This window comes from Lates calcarifer, linkage group LG10, assembly GCF_001640805.2.
Source record: "Lates calcarifer isolate ASB-BC8 linkage group LG10, TLL_Latcal_v3, whole genome shotgun sequence".
NCBI lineage: Eukaryota > Metazoa > Chordata > Actinopteri > Centropomidae > Lates > Lates calcarifer.
This window is the reverse complement of record NC_066842.1, coordinates 20,649,111-20,671,852: the sequence shown is the minus strand read 5'-3', so window position 1 is coordinate 20,671,852 and position 22,742 is coordinate 20,649,111. Positions and strand designations below refer to the sequence as shown.

General features: G+C 39.2%; 1 protein-coding gene across 1 annotated transcript in view; it reads left to right on the top strand.

The window, feature by feature from the left end:
• Positions 1–22,742, top strand: part of cdh13 (cadherin 13, H-cadherin (heart)) — a 268,476-nt gene that overhangs the window by 155,792 nt on the left and 89,942 nt on the right. The window contains exon 7 of the mRNA XM_051073553.1: positions 2,124–2,302. Coding sequence (XP_050929510.1) covers positions 2,124–2,302 — 179 coding nt within the window. The remainder of the gene's footprint in view (positions 1–2,123; positions 2,303–22,742) is intronic.

Sequence of the window (22,742 nt, the reverse complement as noted above, 5' to 3'; positions counted from 1 at the left end):
ACTGTGTTGTACTCTGGACTGATGAATGCTCACTGGTTACATGATACTCATTTCTGAGTGGAATTATAGTGTCTGATAAAGACAGTGTGGACCGAGAGGGTCAGCTTGACTCTGATATCAGATAGAACATGTAATATGATTGTGTTGTGTTCAGGAGACCTCAGTTTGCCAGCAAAATGAGAACATAATTCACTGAGATCTGTTCAGGATAACCAATTTAGTCATCGTTTTTAACACTCTAATTTGCTGCTGGTTGGCGTGTCTGTGTGCAAAACTCTGTGTGTGTGTGTGTGTGTGTGTGTGTGTGTGTGCGTGTGTATGGAAGTGTGTGTTTGAGCACACATTCACTGAGTCATCTTTAACAGTGTTGCTTTCGAGGTGTGAAGTGGAACAGAGTATAGGTAATGAAGGAGACGGGACTGTGTAATTATTCTGCAGAGGAAGGATTACTGGTTTACTTAACCATTAATGGTTCACCTTGAAGTGCAAATGGCAAGGGGATAAAACCCACACCTCTCTGCCCCTCATTACCTTCAACTGGACTAAAGACGTTTGCTACTAAGTCTTATTTAATGTAGACTTTGCATATTTTCCTGTAGCCCTTTTGTGTCTTATTTGAGTAGTCTGGCTAATGCACTGTGGCAAAGTACTGCCGGGTATTAAGAGGAAGCATGAAAAGAGATCGATGTTTATGAGCCATGCTGTGCAGTGCTGGTATTTGGTACTTAGGAGAATGTTTTGTTAAGTATGTGGGTCAAGTAAGAATCACACAGGGTTTTTTGCTAGAAAGCATAAAACTTCAGTATGTTTAAGAGAGAAGAAAGAAAACACAAGAAAAGAACAAGCTTTATGTAAGGTGACTGAGGTTTAGATAAAATAAATGCTTTGCAGTTGTTTTTTCCAGCTCTCCATATTGTTAAAAAACTGAAAGCAGAAGTAGAATCGCATCATCATCTACATTGATTAGTTGTGTCATTTGAAAATTATAGTGTATTTTTGAAACCGAGACCTACTGATTATAGTTCTCCACTGTTTATAATATAAAATCCAGCATTTAAATAAATCACTTTGAATTCCACACATGCCTTACATTTCAGAGTGTACCAGACATCCCCTACTTATCAGTGGTATCCATCTGTGTCCCAAACACACCATCTCATCAGAATGCAGTCACACATTTCTCAGAGAATGAGCCAAACCTCAAACTTAAAACAAATTGAAGAGCTATTCAGCTGATAATATTCTAACTGACACTAAGAGACACAACTTAACACACATGCGCGTGTGTGTGTGGATGTATGCATGAAAGCACATATCAGTGTATTTATGTGTGTACATTTTGTATGTGTGGACTGAGTGTGTGTCCTGTGAATTAGTACGAGTGTATCTCATCACTGACAAGAGACAGAGATTGAGGGTTGAGGGCGTGTCAAGGATTGCCTCCTATTTGAGCCCAGCTGCAGCAGGCAGGATTTTCATTTTTGTTCCCATTACCAAATAAAATGCACCCTGCTGTTAGAGCTGACATGAGGGAGAAAACACATTAATACGAAAGGCTAACTTTTTAAGTGGCTGTCTGGGCAGCGATGGTTTGAAATTGTGCTTTTTCAGACATCTGCTGCCATAAGTGCTCTAATTTTAGAACTTCAAACACAATACATATTGTATGTAATGCATAAGAAACATCTTGTACAACAACAAACTAATTGCATTGAGATTGGCTGGCTGAACAGATAGTGATAGTGTAAAAATAGACTGTTGTAGCATTAACATATATTGCAGTAATTATTGGGATTTGGTTGAAAGAATTTGGGATACTGGAAATTTTCATGGATTTAGTTTGATATTTACCAGTTTCACATGTTTCCCATTATTTCATTATTTCTCTTTCTAAGGTTTATTTCAGAAACTTTTTTTCTTGCTTTTTTTGCTTTGGTTATAAAGTACAAAAGCAACTATTAAAATATTTAGTGGAACCTAATCTGTTTTGATATTAACTCATTAATCTCCAGGGTAAAAAAACCCTGCTCTATCCCCTAAAACTTTTATTCTGGTAAAAATAGTTACGTGTGACATGTACATTTGAGCTCAGACTCAGCTCTCTCCTCTGCTGTCTTCCATAGGAACCACAGTGATGAGAATGACGGCATTTGATGCAGACGACCCCGCCACAGATAATGCTGCGTTGCGCTACAACATTGTCAGGCAGTCACCAGACAAACCATCCCCGAACATGTTCTACATCGACGCAGAGAAAGGCGACATTGTCACCGTCATCTCCCCAACGTTACTCGACAGAGAGGTGGGTTAACTTTGGAAAGCTGTGTGTGTGTGTGTGTGTGTATATATCACTCTGCGCTGAGTGATGGTATTTTTCCAAGTGGAACAGGGTGTGAGTTTTTTCTGGACAGGTTCAAGCCTTACACTTGTCACTGGCATTTCTGAGATGCAGCTTCCTGTACATCCTCTCTTTCTCGCCATGTCACCAATGTTGCTGGTGAGTGGAGTGAAGAAAGTGTGTATATACAGTATGAGTGTGTGTACATCACCTTTATGTGTTTGTGTGTGTCTATGTGAGAATGAGCCCTGGTGTGTTCCAATGAGCAGGCGCAGAATCCAGATGAGCGTCTTTCCATTTCCCCATCTAAGCTGAGCGAGACAACGGGATGATTGCTTTTTCAGCAGGGTGACGAATGCCAGAACATCGATTGGGTTCGCTGGTGGAAGAGGAATATTAGCTGTTGTCAGACACTTAGCGCATAGTTTAATTGAGGTGATACACACTCATCCGCCAGCTCTGGTGGTGTCCAACAAGCCTGGCTGAAAACCTTCCATCCGGAACTGCTGGAACCATGGCAGCTAACCGCACTGATGAGCCGCTCCCTGAGCTACAGTAAACTGCTAAATAGAGGCGTAATTGAAATGAGATGTAATCAATGCAGTGCGTACCATTAGAGCTGCTTTTCTGAGGTGATTGAGAGACTGAATCATTTTAGAGATGTATGTTGGTTATTGTGGTTTCTCCTCTGTAATATGAAAGTGAGACTTCTGAAGCTTATCATTTCCTGCAAATTTCAAAAGATTGTCTCCATGAAGAGGGGAAAAAAAGCAATAGCAGCACTCCCCCTCTTGTCTGCAGCCAGGATTTATTACAACCACTAACAGGCTTGTGTTAGAATATGCAGTTGAATGCCTTTGAAGAAGGCACACAGCCAAGTTGTCAGCCTGTTTGTGGCCTCAATAAATCTCTGAAAAAAGCAGATTCTGTTCAATTTAGTCTCCTTTTCATTTTAGTCTCCACAGGTGATAAAGTTTTGAAGTTATTAGTAAGTCTTTCAGAGTCGCAAAGACCTGACACCTGAGTCAGTTGTCTTAGTATGAGAGCAGAATCACGTTGGAATCATGCTTGATTATTTCACTTACACTGTTGACTTAATAAGTACCTTAGGTAACAGCCCAGCGGGGTTTGTCCAAAAACATTATTTTCAGTTATTTTTTACGGAAAGCTGCCTGAACAGGGCTGATTACACCTGGTCCTGGAAAATGGGAAGATTTTTGTTATTATCTGCTTAACCTGTGGTAGTCATTTTTAAGTTTATTGAGACCTGTATGCTGCATTTAATGCAGTGTATGTTCCTAAAGATAGGGATTATAAAAGCATGCGAAAAAAGCATTCACTTTGACACAAGAATGATCTGATTAGAATCTGATGATCAAATGTCACTGTGACCTCACAAAACATCTTTTTGGCCGTAACTCAAGGATTCATACGCAATTCTGAATGAATTTGTATGAAAAAAAAAATACAGAAATGCATTATGGGATAAAATTATAAAGTGATGATATTTTATATCCAAAACGTCAAAGGTCATCTCTACTATAACATTATGATATTCTGCAAAAACACTTCTCTGGCCATTATTTAACACCATAACTCAGGAACAGAAGAATAGATTGTAACCACATTTCTTATTTAGTCAGATACTGTTAGAATCTATGCTGCCGGGTTGAAGATGTATGTGAAGAGTCCTATGTTTTACAATCTGCAGCTTCTTTGCAGCAACATCTATATTTGAAGCATTGTCTGCTGTCATGGCTACAACTTTGTGTTCTGTCAGAATCAGCTTTATTGGCCATGCATGTGAACACATACAGGGAATTTGACTCTCTTTTTTCTCTCAGTGAACTTACACTCTACCTTTTTATTAAAATCTACAAAGCATAGATTATATGAGCCTGGACAGACATGTAAACTGCAACTCATCTGGTTGGTTCAGGCATACAACTGTGAGGCAATAATTCTAGTTTTTCATGAAGTTTCATTGCTGTGACAAAGGCTGTATTGGGCATCATTGTTTTCCACTCATTTGTGGTCAACAACAGTTCAAGGGACACCAGTCTCTCTATTAAAATGTCCCTTTTGAATTATCCGCAGGACTGCCCCTTTTAACTTTTCAGCCCCCTTTAAGAATGAATAGACCACCATGGTGTTTAAGTATTTTCTTCAATATTTCAAGCAGTGAGTCTGTGTGAAAGATTACACAAGATGAAGCGGTGTCACAGTCCAAGAAATCTCTTTCATTTCAAATGCCATCAGAACAAAAGAAAAATCCATTCTGGTGGTTTTTCCTACTAAACAGCCAAGCAGCTATGACTAATCCATGTTTGCAGTACTAGCCCACTTTGGTATTAACATGATTGCAGATGTGGCCACCTAAAAGCGTTATAAGCCTGGAGCACCATGTATCATTGTCTTTATGTTGTTTCTACAAGTATGTATCCCCCTCCTCCCCATACTGTCATAATTTATTATTTTCCTGGATTTTTCAAAAACGTCCTCAGGGATTTTAGCAATAGTCCAGCCGCAGTGCAGCATCTCTGTTGAAAAAGAAAAAAGTGAGAGTTCTTCAAAAGCACAGTCAGTCAGCAGAGCCAGATGGAAGTGCAGAAGGCATAAGTTTTAAACTGTCCTCCTCTAGGTCTGGAGAGATTTAAACCCAGCCACTTCAGCACATTCTCATAAATGTGGCTTCTGCATGACACTCGTCGATTCCATCTGCCGTCCAGAGGATCGTTTTTTAAAGACGGCATGTCTCAGCATATGTGTGCAGTATATGTATGACAGAGAGAGAGAAAAAGATGGCCAAACTTTGACCCTCTGTCCGACATAATTCAGGTGGAGCTTTAAGTGTATTTGGATAGACACCCCACCTGCCCCAGGGAGGCAGAAAGCAATCCGGAGAAAATTGGAAAATCAATTTTGTCACATTGAAATCAGTTTGATTTTCCCTCTAGTGCCTTCTCTGAGGCGTAAAATCCTGTCTTGATATGCACATTTATTCCACCGCTCTGTGTTTTTCTCCTCACTTTACTTTAGACACATCTTCTCTCTCTGTCTTATATTATTCCGACACACGACGCTGTTGGATCAATGACAGGCTGTAATTTTCGACAGCTAATATTGGTGCTGGGATGAGGCCATTTACATAAGTCTGAAAGATGGTGGAGTGTTCATATTTCTCACTGGATACATATGAAAATCTCTCATAATCATCAGAATGCTATTAGAGGAAATCAATGTACTTTACAAAAATGTCCATCTTAACCTGGTCTCTTAAAACAGCTGAACATTTCTACTTTTGAGCTGAGGAAGTGCAGTTTGCTAACACGTGCAAACACTTACTGCACACACTGGAACTGGAATTATTTGACTTTTTGCACATGTAGATGAGTGTTAAATTTGATCAGAAAAGTAAATATAGGAAGCAAAGGATTTCTAGTCTCTCTGATTAGGTCTAATAAGGAATTCATTTGACTTTTAATAACAGAGGACATAAAGGGCTGAAATCGCTCAAGAATATTAATAAGTGTGCTCTGCTGTCTTTGGCTTAATATGTGAAGGCAATCATTTGCTAGCTCGACACAGGTGGTGTGTGAAGTGGTATGTTACCTTTCTGTTTTGAAAGATGTAGCTGAATTATGTTTGGTAAGAATAACTCGTCTAAGTTTGGAGAAAACAAAACATCATCACAGATGTTAGTCAGGGAGGAACTTCATTCACAGCAGAAGTTGGAGACTCCTGCTGATCCTGCATACTAGAGAAAACTTAATCCGAATATCTCAGCTGGATGATTTATCAATCCAGCCCTAGTTTTCGCAGTCAACTATGCTTTCATGCACCACCTCCCGTTGTCACAGCCCGACTACACCACATCCTTTTCAGAGGCTTGTGAACTGTAGGAGCAGAAATGCGAATCAGAGAAGTGAGGAGAGCTGGGAGATGAAGGATGGAGGACAGAGGATGGGGGGGGGGGGGCACGGCACGGCCAATTTCTCTCTAGTCTACAAAATAACAAGGCTTCTCTGAATGTATGTATATATGTGTGTGTGCGTGTACAGAAAAGATGTGGTAAATTGTTCTGAGAGGTAATATCACACAGTAAATAAGTGAACTTAATGTGGGATATATTTTAACTTACAGTACAGTGATAGAGTGATCACATTGCCTAGACATGCAGACAGACAGAGACATACGTCTGTGCACCCCCCCCCCCCCCACACACACACACACACACACTCACACACACTCACATCACAGTCACAGTCACACATAGACGCACACTCACAATCACATGCACTCACGCAGACACACACACCAATCATTGTAATCTATTTTAGTCTATGGAGTGTCCGTGTGCAGGCAGGCTGTAACCAGAGAGGACAGACTGCTAATGGCAGTGTGACTTTCTGACTCTCTAATGCTCTCTGGCCAATCTGGGAGCTGTCACTGGTAAGGATAGCCAATCGATGGAGTCGGCCGACCCCTCCGTCCTCCTCCATGTTCTACAAAGGTGAATTACATGGAGATAAAATGGATGTCTATGTGTTTGTGTGTGTGTGTGGTGGAACTGTGATGTTTATATTCAAGCAGATAAAACTGCATGTTTCCTTTTATTCTTAGTTTTGTTTTTTTCACCCATTCCATCTGTTGTGCTTGTTAAATCCAATTTTTTCCATCAGACAAAAAGCACATTTTAACAAACAACACAGTACAACTGTTTTTTTTTGTTTGTTTGTTTTTGTTTTTTAATAAGAAATGCAATGTTAACAGCCACTATTGGAAAAAGATTTGCACCTGAAACCCCCAACCACCACCACCAAAAAATAAATAAAAAAATAAACATGCAACAAAAGCACTGCTCCTGAGCCTGAGCCAGCTAGATAGTATGGTGGCTTTTGTACTGTATACATTCAAATTAATCTGTGTTGACAGGTCAGGGTATGTTACTTGTTGAGGCACATGTATCATCTGTCAGCAAATGATCTTTGGTTGTATGCTGTGTATATTAAGCACTTACAATCCATTATCTGCTGTTATGCTCAACTAGTACAAATCCAGTGACAGATAGATGGATGAATGTACACAATTACCCCTGATCAGCAGTATAGTGTGTAATGATGGCTGTAAGTAAAGTGACCTGATGTTTGTTTGGTGCGACCCTGGCATTGTAGTTCCTGACAGCACTGATCTGATAAGAAAGCTTATCCTGTCTAATAGCTTATTTGACTTGCTGGCCAGAGGGGCTACATGCCTGTTCACTGTGATGAATGACAGTTGAAACTGGCAGGTTCCACTCTTCAGGAAAACTACATTCATTTCCTCCACTTTCATTGTTGTGATTCTTTCCCCCCCTTTTATTGTTTTTTTCCCCCGTCGCCATGCCTGTTCATCGCATTGTTTTCTTGCTTATTTTCATTTTGTGTTATTTTCTCTCTTTGTCTCCCCGCCTCAGTGTCTATCGCTTTTTTGTTTCTGTCAGCCTCGCCTCCCCTCCTCTGTCAACACTTCACTCTGGACATCCAATTACTCGCAGGTCATAGCATAGCGATTCCATTCAGAGCAGCACCATTCAGCGCGGGCCTCAAACAGCCATTCAAATTACATCCTCGGCTGCCTTCAGAGTTGCCGCTCTGCAAAATGTTGTTTTCAAACATTTTCTGGGGCCACCACCTAATCTGATCCCCCAAACATAATTGAATGTCAGTCGTCACATAAAGATGCTTTCCTCTCTTCAATTAGCGTCTCGTTTCCTCGTGTCACAGCAACGAGACAAAGCAGACAGAGAAATATTTACTCCTCCCAGGTAGAGGCCGGAGAGAGTTATTATATTATGTCATTTATATGCAAATAATATAGCACAGGGAACACATTGATAAGATTTCATTACAGCAGATCTGATGTGCACTTCAGTTTATAAACTCCCTTTCATTCCCCTATTATGATCTAGAGATTGGAAAGGTGCAAGTAGATGAGCTGGGTGGAGAGAGACAGAGGCAAGAATGGACAGGTAGAGGTCCTCAGAGTGGATAAGAAGGAAAGAGGCTTGGAAACGCGGGCCTGGTGTCAGCGTGAAGAGGCACAGTACCGCCTGCGAGGTGGCCGACAAGAAGGACGAATGGTTGGAGAGAGAGTGAAGTGCTCGTTCGATATCTGCTTAGAGACTAGGAGACAGCTTAATGGAGAAGTGAGACTGGGGGAAGGTTCATGGGTGCAGAGACAGTGGCAGGATGAAAAACAATTTTTAGCAACAGCATTGTGATTTTATTCATAGCACCAACAGTGATGCTAAGGCACTTTGTATTCTCTGCCGGCAGAACATTTTTTCAACCATATCTGTAGCCACAAGCTTCAGAGTTGTATGGACGTAATTTGAAGATACAGAAGTATGAATCTGTGAGAACTGAGAGAATCAAGACCTACAGTATATGAACGAACTACAGCCAGCAGACTACAAGTAGTGTGAAATATATTCATAGGTCTTTTTATCCTTCAAAAATAGTCAATACAGAATATTTCTTCCACATCCTGTTGAATCCTGCATGAAGTGGCTGCTATGAACTTTTATCTTTCTTTGAGGCATATGTGCATGTAGAGAAGGGAGGGTAATAGCAGCCTTTTGCTCTCTAACTTGATAGTTTTGCTGTTGATTAACACAATGATCTTTCTAGTTTGATTTGTATTTCTGTTAATTTGGTAATGGTAATTTAGCCAATGCATACAAATGTGTGTTTGATGTGTGCATGTATGAGATCATCTGAAAGTTCCAGAATAATAACTATTGTTAAAAAGTGAGTTTTGCTGTGAAAATATCAGCACTTTATATATAGATGATTATGTAATGATAGATGGTTAGAGATTACATAAAGTCTCTAAAAAACAGGTTTTTCCTACAGGCAGTTAAATCTATATCTATTTTTTTATCTGATTGTTTTTATTCTTTTGCCTTTTTATATGTATCTGTCATTCTAGAGCTGCTAAATAGGAACAGCGACACTAAAGACTATTCTATTCTATTCTATAATCGACATATGACAGCACTGTATATTCATTTGGTTAAGAGTACCTCTCTCCAGGCATGTTTTGAGACACAGAAAATACTTTTTATTTTTTATTTTTTTTTTTTTTTGACATGGTTTTTCCACAAAAACGTAAAATTTATTTGTTACAAATACTTAAAGCCCCTGAAAACTTTTTTTTCTCTATAACATTTCACAATTTTATGATTAAAGAATGTCATTCATGACATTAGCACTTTGAAGTTAATTTACTTCATCTGGATTGTGTTAGTGTGGTTTTATCAGGTTTAATTAAGGCTGTGTCATACTTTTCAATCTGTTTGTCTGTTTTAGTTACTGAAGTTTAGTGTTAATGACTTGTAAAGGAGCTAAATTTACACTCTTCGTTGCCGCAAGAAGACAAAACCAATTACAATCAGATAACACTTTGTCACACATAGATGATGTCTTTAACCCAGAGAAGAAGTTCAGAAAAGAAAGTAAAACACTTGAGTACATTACCAAGAGATCCCATTATAAAGAGTGTTACTGCAGTGTCTTATGTGATGGCCAGTAGCCAGAGTTCTGGCAGCTGTAATCGATACAGTGTAGCTGGTGTGAACCCAACCACCTCACGTTCTCTTGTTCTTCCCCGAAATGAACAAGGTGGACACCGTTCACCGGCATTGATGAAATACAGCACCCCTCCTTTCCCCCTCCATCTCAATCCTTCCTCTCCTCAGCATCCTCCTCCTCCCCCTGCCGCCTCTTCCTCCTCTATCATGCCTCTGTCCAGTTGCATTAGTGAGGAAATGAGATTCCCCCTAATTAATTAGATCTCTGAGTGCTAAAGATGAAGATTACATCCCAATGAAGGTTAGAGGTGTCAATCACTTTTTTCCCCCTTTTTTTAGGCTGAGCATTCCTCAAGATAAATTGGGTCCCTTGGGCATTGTGGGTAAAAGTGTGTGTTGTTAATCTTACCCCCCCCCCCTTTTTTTTTTTTTGCTTTAATTGAGTCTCACCGGCAGTAGTCAATGTAAGCCCAGGACCAGAGAGAACAACAAGGTGGAGAATTATATTCATGAGAAGAGCAGACAAGAGATGCATAGTTGTAACAGACGAGCGAGGGAAATGGAAATAAGAAGGATGAAGGTGAAAAACTGGATCATTAAGACCCGAGGCGTATGGAACAATGGAGAGGACAAATTTGATAATGGGGGTAAAACAAAGAGAGAAGTGAGAGTCAATCAGAGCCAAATCATTGCATAATAAAATAACATTTACACGTGGTCAGAATTAGCAATCAGTGTAGCTCATGATGATTTTTTGTGAGGTTAGAACACACCTAAAATTTCTCTTTTCACAACATGATCATGACTTAACTATATGCCTTGATTTGTGTTTTAATAAGTCTGTAAGACTAACACTAAGAAATTAATAAAAAAAATAGTTGAATAAAATGCTTGAGGAGTTTGGTTGACTGTTTCAGGTCAAGAGTCTGATAATTTTTCATTATTTGTCTGTCTCTATTACACTCATCTGAATTATTTCTCCAAATATTCACAATTTTCCCTGGGATCTGACCTCTTACTTTCCCTTTAGAGATACATTTTCGCTCTTAAAGAAAAAAAAGGCAAACCAATGTATTTTTCTTATCAGTAAATGAAATGACAGCTAAGGCATCTCCTCCCGCATGGTTTGCAAGAGTGCAATGAGTTTCTGCTGTGTACATTCAGTAACCTGCTTGGCATCCCAGAGAGCTGTAATGACTTTTCAAACATCCATTATTTATGTCCATGTGGCAGAGGGGTAGAGACACTGCAGCAACACAGTCTGTTCAAAGTCTAAAACTTGAGAAGCTGGCATGTGATGGAAAAGTTCTGTCTGTCAACTGAATTGCATCACATCAAGCTGTGATTAAAGAATTAGGTCTGAGATGATGAAGTGGAATATTAAGTGCTGAAGAATGCACAGGAATAGTAACATTATCACTCAACCAATTCTATACATAGGTACTATACAGTCTGTCATCTCAGTTATCTTATTAGGTTTAGTACCTACAAAGATTTGACAGAAACTGTGGAGTTTGAAGGATGTAGGACTTAACTGGGCAGAGAAGGTATAAGAAAATGATTTGCTGCATTATGGGAAATGTAGTGTTTTTTGGAGCTTGACCTGTACTACACACTAAAAGTCACAGTGTCTTGGCCATTACTGTTTCAATTTGTGAATTTCTTTTTTTTTTTTTTTTTTTTTTTCTATCTGTCTATTGTGAGAGCTGCTAATTTAGGGAAGTGCATTGCTAAATTACTGGACTATCCCCTTTAACTCCCACTCCACCAGTTGGATAATGTCATGTTGTCATTCTATTGTTTCCCTTTAGGGGACTGGCTGAATGCTGGTGATTCTTAGTTAAAATAAGTATCTCATGTTGTTCCTTCTCATTTCTTACTGGGTGAACATATAGAGGTATTGTCACCAAGAGTAAAAATACTGTAATGTGTAATTTTTTATTACATCATATTACTATGAGATTGGTAATACTAATACATCAATGCATAAGCAGCATTTTAATGTTGTAGCTGGTCAATGCAGATTTAGTTCTAACTGTTTTATATATAATTAAGTTGTCTCTTCTACAGGGGGACACAAGATACATGTGGGGGGATGTAAGATGATTAATGAGGTAGGAAAGAGGAAAAAAATTACATTTTCTGACGTAAATTTTATTCATCTATAAGATGAAGTTTTTATTTCATCTATCAGATGAATAAAAACTGTGAAGTCTTTGAGCCTCAAACAGTTATATAATAAAACCTCTGAGAAGTTTAAAGGAAAAATCATTCTTTGGTATAACTACTGAAAATTCAGACATCTGAGACATGACAAGGGGCCCCAGCTAGACACTGCTTTTTTGTAAGAGATTGTTATAGACCATAGCAAATAAGGGAAACAAACAAGCATTAACTAAAACCACAGGATTTTATTCAACAGAGATTTTGTTTAATTAACATAACGGAAATATCCATTTTAACAGGTAAGACTTACTGATGCTATGCGCTATTGCCAGACTAACAAATGAAATGCCAAATTAACTATACAGAAACACAGGCCTCAAGCTATCCCCACTTCCCTGATGGCCTCTAGCTCCACCCTATCAGGAACTTCTAACTAAAACACACAACACACACAACACACACAACCCTGGCAGAGGCCCTGGACCCATCACAGTGGTCATGAATCCTATTACGTTTACTGGTTTAGTGGTTTCATTTGAACAGTGTATTGCTTTATAAGGTTATCCAATTTTTTGTATGTAAAATTCTATTCTGAAAAGTTCTACAATAACTACAGTTGTAAGATATATGCAGCAGTGTTAAAAAACGTATGTAATTACCCTCTGAAATGGAGTGAAGTACAATTATAAACCCCTCAAAACTCAAAACTCTACAGTGCAGTATTCAGTTTATATTAAACCATGTACCATAGCAAAAATAATAACAGTAACAGTAATAGTAAAATAAATGAAACTGAACATGAAATACATAAAAATAAATAAATATTATATGTACTTTGCCCTGCCAATCATCTCAAAATGGTGCAAGGCTCACGACTGTCACTTTAAAAGCTGCCTTTAAAAGTGCATAATTTCTCAAAAAACAAACAAAGCTAAAGTGGAAATAGATGCAAGATATTAGGGGAGCTCAAATATTGGCTCATTCAAATTATGCACACAGAAAAAAAAGAGACCTTTTTAAAATTCAGAAGTAATCTACAAGAGTGGAGAGTTCTGACTTTTCCTGTGTCCTAAGGAGGTATTGAAAGGGCAGCGGAGAGAAGGAGGGAGGAAAGGACAGGAGGGTGAGACCTGAGAAAAGAGAGATGAAGGAGAGTGAGTGAGGTATGCAGGTGGAGGGCGGAATAATTAGGGTGAGACAACTGCTCGCTGCTTGGAGGAAAACGTCTATGCTAAGTGGAAGTGAGGGCTTTAGTAATGTCAGGAGGTCCCAGTGACACTACACTGTCATTAGGCTTAGAGAGAGAGCTTCAACACTCTTACCTCCCTCTTGATGGCTCTTTCACTCCCCTCTGACTTTCCCTCTTGTCTGTCCTCTCACTCCCTCCTGCAGTCTCATTTTTCACCAGCCTTCCCTCTGCTGTCTCCGCTCACTCCTTCTCTTTCATCCCATATTTTTTCCCATCCTCATTGACCTGAGGATGAAGAGTATTTGTCAACAGCTCTTACTCTCCAGTGAACCTCCCCCCCTACAATAGCCCTTCAGGCGAGAATTAATTTCACCCTGTCTCCATGAGAAAGTGCATTGATTGGAAAAGTTTGTTGTTGTGTGCTCAGTACTTTTTTTATTGTTCCCTTTCCCATGCTACTTTCTCTTGCTGATGAAATTTAGCTTGGTTCATTGCTCCTGCTAAAGCGGACACAGTGCTGTTGGGGCCTGTCTCTCTTTAGGTGACCATCTTTAACAGCGTCAGTATAAATCCCTCCAAATGGCCATCTGCACCCCCTCCTTCAGTTGAGAACTAGATCAGCTGTCTACAGCTAGGATTTGTGTCGATAGTTTTATTCTGCTGTAAAAGAGAAAATGAGAAGAGGAAGTTGGCATTGACACAAATTGCGGCATATGCACTGAGGTCATACGGTAATTCTCCATGTGGAGCCTAGCAGTGGGATTCTGTAAATTGGCTTTTATTTTGTTAAGCCCACTGCCTACTGACTGTCAAATAGAGAGTTAAACATTCATCTTGCCACTTTCCGTTTAATCTAGTCTAATCTATTTGTAGCCAGCCAGAGTCAGAGTTGGATTCAATGCACTCAAAACTAGCATCATACTCCTACTGTTCACTCTCTCTCTCCGGTTTCAGCGGCAGAATGTTCTCCCTGGACATAAATACAAAGAAGATGTTGGTTTATTTTTCTGCCTTAGATGCCTGCTTGCAATGTATTCAGCAGAATCCCACAGGAAGGTGCAGATGACTAGGAAATAAGACCACAATAACAGTGTGCAATATAAATAAATTGCAAAAGATCAATATTGACTGTCAGCAACGCTGGTGGTGGTGTTTTTTTTTGTTTGTTTGTTTGTTTTTTGTTTTTTGGTATCTGTATGTTCTGTGAGGGAATGTCTGAATGTCTATGGAAATGTCCATATCTGTTTAAGTTCCTATTAAATTGCCATCGGGGCAAAATTTCAGCATGAGAGGAATACACCTTTTCACTTTTTTGCTGAGAGTTTTGTAAGAACATCCAGACCACTTACAGTAAATATGACACTACAGCCAACAGCCAGTAAGCTAAAAGACTGGAAACACAGCGCAATAGCCAGCCTGGCTCTGTCCCAAAGTGAGAAATCTACCGTCAGGACCCACTAAAGCTCACTAATTACCATGTTGTATCTTGTTTGTTTAGTTTGTATCAAAACCAAAGTGTAAAAACAACTATTTCTTGGCTGGGAGCAGTAACTTTCTGGATTCTTTGCTGGTTTCCTGGCAACAGGCTTCCAGTCTAGAAGTCGTACGGCACATAACCCCAAATAAAACAAATACACGAATATGAGAGTTGTATCAATATTCTCACCTAACCCTCAGCAAAGAGGCACATAAGTATATTTCCCAAAATGTCAAACTATTCCCTTAATGACTGGTGACAGCAGTTCTTCCATATTGTCAAGTCAACCACTATCATACTTATGGTCTAGGCCCCATCTATCATATGCTACAGTTCACTGGTGAGCACATTATAAGCTATATTCACAATGAATCCACAAAGGAGCATTCTGGATACTGTGAATATTATGGCATTTGTTCAAAGGGCAAGTGAGGCCAGTGGCAGTTAGCAAAACAGACTTCCTTGTCTCTCTGAAAGGTGGAGATACAGTACCCTGTGGCCTGGCAAGCTCGTGGAGCTACACAGTGGTCTCACTGTGAGACAGTCACCACAGAAACTTCTCTGAAGTTTGTTCAGTGGATTGGAGTCAATATTTGAATTTTTCTCCCCCTAAGTACAAACCTGGGGACAGAGTTTTGTATGGAAGCCATAGCCCAGCTGTCGGGGAGCGTCTCTGGGTTCTGGCAGTGACCCGCATGGATGAATGTGTGCCTGATAAATCCTGTGGCCTCTGGGCCACAAAGATAAGAGCAGCACCCTGACAGAGAAAAAGAGTGCAAGTCACTCACAAATTTACAAATTTATGGTCAACCAATACACACACACACACACACATACATCATATAACCACCTGTAGCCCTGTTGCTACTGAACTTGTGGGACAAATCTGATTCTCTTTTTCGCCATGGTAATTACATTCAAAAGCAAAAGTGAATGGAGTGAATGTGAAAAGATAAAATGAGGGCATATAGTACAATCTAATCAATGAATTGATGGCAGGGGTTAGCAAAAGCACTGCATGAAAACCATCAACATATTAACAGATAGTACCACTATGTATTGTCATGGAAGTTGTGGACACACATACACACAGACACACAGACACACAGACCTTGTCACATCAGAAAGTGTCTTTGCAGAAAAATTGGATTCTCACAACTTTCAGAGTTCTCACAAGGCTAACTCGGGAACCAACGTAATAGGTGAGCTAAGAGCTAATATGCTTGTCAGTCTGGAACATGCTAGTGTTGGCCAGTCAAGAGGTTTTATGAAAGTAGGGGGGGAAAAACTCTTTGAGCTAGCAAGCCTGCTAAGCAAACAAATAAGTGCTTTATTCATTGCCTCTGTTAGAGCAGAGACAGTAATTAATTGACAATACCGCTTATCCTTTGAGGGTCGCAGGGTGACTGGAGCCAATCCCAGCTGACACTGGGTAACAGGTAGGGTACACAACCATTCACTCTCACATTCACACAATAAGTTGCAACAATAAACTTTCTCTTTTATCTTGGACTGTACAGCTCACCCCTTTGTAAAGTAGTGGCTCAAGCAGTGCAAATAAGTCCACCAAAGTTGAACTAGACATGTGGAATTCATAATTTTGATTAATTTCACACAAACATGTAGCTTTATTTGTTGGTGAACACTATTTCCATGCCATACAATCTACCACACAGCGATGGAACATCTTAACCACGTTAACTGATTGGGTTGTCAGCAAGAGGGATTGGGGATCACACTGTGCATGCTCTAGCGCCCTAATTTTAGGAAAACAAATGCTGTATATTACTATAAAATGTATGAATACCTAATTTTCACTATCAAATATCCACCTGAAAAATGACTTCTCCATGAAAACTAGGCCACAGGGAAAATGAATTTCTCTGTGGAAATAATATACATACAGTACACACCTGCCCAGGAAGTGGTATACATACTGCATAGCTGTGAGAATATTTTATCAACCACCGTCACATTTACTCTGATTATATTTAATTTTTACTCTGATTATATTTAATAGTGTTAATATGTAATTGATGCTGATATGCAGTACTATTAGAAGAAAGTAAATGATGAAGCTGTGAGTGCACTTGTTGTTATGCAAGCTATTTCCAACAACTGCGCAGTGACCTGTAGTAGTCTCCTTAGTATATAGAGGAAAGGTGCCATTTGACAAAAACATCTTATCCTTTAATGGTAAATATTCTTCTCTCAAAAACATCAGGTCTGTGACAGATAAATTGGCAGTTTTACTCTGGCATAGTGACATTTTTGTGTTTTGTATTTTTTTATTGCCTTGTGTGTCTGTCTGTTTTACCAAGGTGGGAGGAGAGGCTTGAGGGGAGTGTGTCTTCAATGATCAAACAGTGCAGTTTAATTTTGGTGTCAAGGATTACAGAGATTTGAACAGATCCTATTCAAAAGCTTACATAGTCTTTGTGGATGATGCGCTGCCCAATTTGACTTTGATATAAATCCCTCAAAGAGAAAAAAGACACAGCATTTTTCATTTGAACCATATTACACATGTAGCTGCTCTGTGAGTAATTGTCACCCAATACTGAGCTGTCAGTACAGTATATACTATGATGTACTGAGTGAGAACTGTGGAGGCTGTTTACTCTAGCCTGAGAGGTAGGACACAGGTATACCTTACTTCCAGAACACTGAGAATTGTTTAAGCAACAGTTTTTCTCCTGATGTAATGCAGACAGATAGATATCTTGTTTCTTGGGAAATAATCTTAACAAAGAAAATGTTCACTGTCAGCAGTTGTTTTTTTTTTTTACAAAGAAAAAACTACAGAAATAGGAGTCATTGTTTTAGTAAAATCTACTCATTATAAAGTTACTAATTACAACAAATGCGATCAATTGGGTTCACTGCACACAAGATAACCATTGATCCTTATACAAGTGCAACTGTGCCACACAATTTGGCAACTGTCGTAGACTGTTAATGGTCAAATTAAGTCTGCAGCAGGAATTTGAATTGGCTGCAATCACACCTCTTAAGAAACAGGCACGCCTCATTGTGTTTGATGAACCTGAACTCATAAGAAAGTTCTTATTTCCTCTGCACTTTTCATTTGAATATGGTGCTCACACTGCAGCCACAGGCAGAGAATATAGAGGAGAAAGAAGGATCCAGGCAGGTCAAGAACAAAGCAGACAGCTGTGTTTTAGATGAGTTATAGTGGTTGTGTTTCAGAAGGAGCTGCAATAAACTGAATGCAGTCTTGGCTTCATTAAATCTAGTTTTCTAGAGTCACTCCATACACTAAGCATTATATACAACTTGCTGTCAGTCAAGCCTCAACTTTTCTAGTATTGACTAATAAAAAGACTTGTTAGACTTCCATATATTTAGACTACTGGACTGAGGTTTTGTGACAGAGCTGTTACTTTAACTGGATGAGAATAAAACATATATATAATTGCAGGATGATGCAATCCACATCATTTAGACAATGAAGCAACACAAAAAGATGAGCTCCTTGTACTATGTGTGCATAATGGACTGAAAGTTTTCTGTAGGCACATACTTAATGTACCCAGGCTGTTGTGAAATAGAAATACCCATTTGGCAATGGCAGTTTTACAGGATAACAATTTTCTGTAACAAAACAGCCATAAAGATTATTGGCCAAATGACAAATAGCAATATGGTTAAATGTTCATAAAACTAGTCAAAATAAAACAAGAGGAATCTAAAACCCAAATCATCAATGATACAACTAGAAATAAAACCACCACAAGTCCAAATCACTCTTCAATCTGCTCACACACTTTATTTTTGACTCTAGTGATATGCTCCCAGTCTGCTTTGGATGATTTACCTCACTACTGCTTTCTCTTTTTTAAAACTCCAACAGAGATTTTAGTGAATTAAAACTTTGTTTTACTTCTCTCCAGTTTATCCAATCAGTTTCAGCTATGCATCATCCCACTCTCTCTGGACGCCATTCCTTGTTTGGTGTGGAGTACCACAGCTGCAAGCTGCTCAGCAGTCAAGGGTTCACAGTTAAAAATGCTTGTATAATACTGTACCTAGTCTAACAGACATGCAGATTAATTATAATGTGATCACCATAACAGCAAAATCTAAAAACCTGGAATCACTCTGATGGCCCCCTTTCTACAGTACAGCTTTGACTCCCTCTTCCTTATTCTTGATCATAATCACAGCACTCCACTCAAAGGGTTAAAATCCTGAGGCTGCAGCTATTTTAGGGCAGTGTGATTCTGAATATTGATGAGTCAGATTGCCAGTGGTTGGTGAGAATCAATCCAGTTGAAGAATGGGAGTGTCGGAGCTGCTGGGGCTGTGGCCAAGTTGTTGTGCTGCTCCTCAGGCAGACGTGAGAAGCCTTCCTAAACACCTATCTGCCTGCATCTGTATTCCCTGCCTGGCACCCAGCAGATGCTGATGGACCCTCAGAGTTTGGCAGATTTACATATTGGTGAATCCAAACAGGTGCATGTGAAATAAAGCATGGCAGGTCAACAGCTTGTTGAAGACGTTGTGCTTAGAGGGACAACTATCAAGGAAATGGACTACGGACCTGTCCTCTGAACATCAAATTACAGCATCAAGTGTGTATCCAACATTGAAACCAATAACACTGATTACTGTCCTGCCTGGTTATGTCTGTGTGCGTGCACATGTGCATGTGTGTCACTGAAGTAGTGTACATGCTATAAGCAGAATCATAAGCCCATATGCTTGCCACAACAAGAATAATTTATGTGCCTCTAGCAGGTGATGTCGTGTGTGTCCTTCACCGTGCAGGCCGGGCAGGATTTGTCCTAACGTGACATGTTTGTGTGTGTGTCTCAAAGAGAGTAGCTGTTTCATTAGACTCTCAGAAGGGGTCCTGGTCCCATACAGCTGGGCCAGCAAAGACTCAGTGCAAACACTAGCATACAAATTGAGCTCCATTTTTATCCTTTCTTCCACAATTTGAAACCACTAATCTACTCATCATTTACTTGTTTTATTAGTAGGAAGCTTAATGTCTGCTCAGCTAGAGTCGAGTGGCCTTCTATTTGGCAATTTCTCCCCAGAATTAAAAATCTCAGTATAAGGAATTATTACAGTCTAATTCATTCTGTGGCTTCAAGCAAATGTTAATTAAATAAATTGGTCTTTTTTTTTCATTTCTCTCTCACCATGAAATGATCATTTCTTCAAGAGGTGCCCATAGACATTTTTACACTTCAGGTTGTTGGAAATTATCTAAGGCCTCCACTGTTTGCAATGCAGTGTAGAGGGCATAACTTTCACACACGATCTTTAAGATTTCTGAGTAACACATTTGAAATTTGAAATTCAATGATATCTGATTGGATAATTTGTATATATTATAGTATAGTTTTCTGTTTTGGACATTTTTGACAGTTGGAAGTACTAAACCAAAATAATTCCAGATTGACCACTTAGCTGAGATAATGACAGCTCATATCTGTGTTTTTCATTCATTAGGATGACTTCTTGTGTTTTCACTGACTTGTACCATGAATTTGCATGTGTTTATGTGGGGAAATAGAGCGGAATGAGATGCCTGCATTAGTATGCATGAGCCTCATTAAATATGCACTCATCAACTCTACTTTTTTTTATTTGGATTCCCTTTGCAGTAGTACAAATCACTGGTAATCAACTGTGGTGACATTTTGCAGCAATTATAAGCAAGCTGTCCCCGTTTCAGCAGGAGCTGGAGACGGATCACTCCATTTGGCCCCAAGTGCCACTGTGACAACACAGAACTCCCTCGAGAGAGTTGGGTATTTCATATGAGAAAAGAAGGGACAAATAATACTCACAGTTTGGAATGGTTCATTATTCCCAAAACGGTTGTTAGAAAACAGTTGCCATGTTACTGCTAATGTCATATAAAGTGTACATAAAATATCCATAACATCATATACCTGATTGCTAGTAAAATAGATGAAGAGTTAAGCAGCTAATTCCATGAAAGTTTTGGAGAGGAACGTCAGAAATCGCTTCATTTGAAAACTAGTGGCAGAGGTCAGTCAAGTAAAGTTACTCAGTTTCTATTCATTTACTATATCATTTCATAGTTTTACAATGACAGTTGTCCCATTCAGCAGACCTGCTGAATAAGTACCTAACTGTTATTGAGACTATTACTAAAACTTGTAGACAGTGTCATAAAACTTAGGGATTACATAGCTTCTTCAAAACTATTAGAGCATTTTGCTGTTAGGAGTGCTACCTTAAAGAGGGGTGATGCAGTACGCAGAGGAGGAGTAGAGTGAACACCGAGCAACACAGAGAATTAGAGAATATAAAGAGTTAAGGAGACAGTCCTGCTGTCAGTAATCAAAAACTAAAATCAATCAGGAATTTATCAGATTGTGATGAAACAAATATAGCCATCAACATGTGTGTTCAAGTGTATTGTTGTCTGTGCTGCATGTGCATACAAGTTGTGTTTGATGGTGTTTATTTATACGCTCTTACTGCGCCGGTGTTTTTTTTTTTTCTTTTCTTTTTCCCATTGAAAACAGCCTCCTTGGAGAGATATGGTGAAACAGACTTCAGTCGACAGTCAAACTTAAGCTCTCTGTATGTGGTCCTGCCACTGTATTTCTTCCTCCCTAATAAAAGAGCGCCTCAGTGGTGAAGAGAAGACAAAAAACAAATAGTGGGCTCCCTAGATGTAGAGCTACACATTAAAAGCTACTCTCATTTGTGATGCAAGTACAATATAATTGGCTTCAGCATTATATGTGTTATTTCTGTGGTGGTTTGGGAGGCATTTAGAGGGAAGTGTAGCACCACTGTGTCTTTTCTGCATGGATAGTACTGTCTCATAGCACAAAATAATGTTATATAAATAGGCTCAGGTTTGTTAGGGCTGTTGACAGCAACAGCTGACCATGTGCTAAGATTTCTGGAAGTTCGAAGTCACCTGCATGCCTGTATTCTGGCTTGGAACAAAAAACTATTTATTACTGCTGAGACAAGGAAACTGAAAAACATGACAGAAAATGCTCTGCATACGCATGCAGATGTGACCATGTACTTGGATGATTTGGTGATATCAAATATAAGTCAAGACAACTTGAGTAGTAATATATTTAATGATAATGAATGGTTGTGCGACATTAGACTCAACTTCAGTGGAAACTGAAGCAAATTAATTCTTTGTCTATTTTTTGGGAGTTTTTTCTTGTTTTTATGGAGAAGTTTGGTTGGAATTTGTAGCTGAGGTGGGCATGTAAACACCAGATATTACATACAATATCACTATGGCCCACAGGATATTGAATGTGATATTGCGCTGTAGAGATAATCTTGACTTTATACTTGACAATATGTCATTGGTACCACAGGAGTGCTGGCAAGTTGAAGGGAAATATTGTTATTGTATTAGGCAGTATGGAAGTCATACAGTACCAAAGTATGTACACAGTCTTGTATCTGTTTGTTTTCTCTCATGGATTTTGCTAATTTTAAGATGGAAATTCAAAGTAATCAGTCACTTGAAGTTGAAGTTGAATAATGGCCGTAACACTTTTAAGATCTTCCTTCTTTTTAGTGTTGGTAATACAAGAGTACTCATCTCAGTTTTGCTGTTTCATCATTGGCTGTTTGAAGGCAAGACTTGTGTAGGATGTTGTGTAACTGTATTAGTCAGCATGCTTTTATTTACACAATCATATGGATTTGGTTGTTTCAGAGTCAAAGGAAGTCCAGATTTGTAACTTCAAAACTGACACATGTTGGATGTTTCATCAGCATTCACATTACATCCATTCATTATGTATACTGCTTATCCTCAAAGGTCATTGGGGGTGGGGTGGGGGGGTGGAACCAATCTCAGCTGACATTGGGTGAGGTGCAGGTTTACATTTACATTACAGTATTTTAATATAAATATTGTGTCATATTTAACTAGATAACGCAATTTTTATGCTGCATTACTTACTACACATTGAGCTGGTGTGACTGTAGATCACTGCTGACTGTG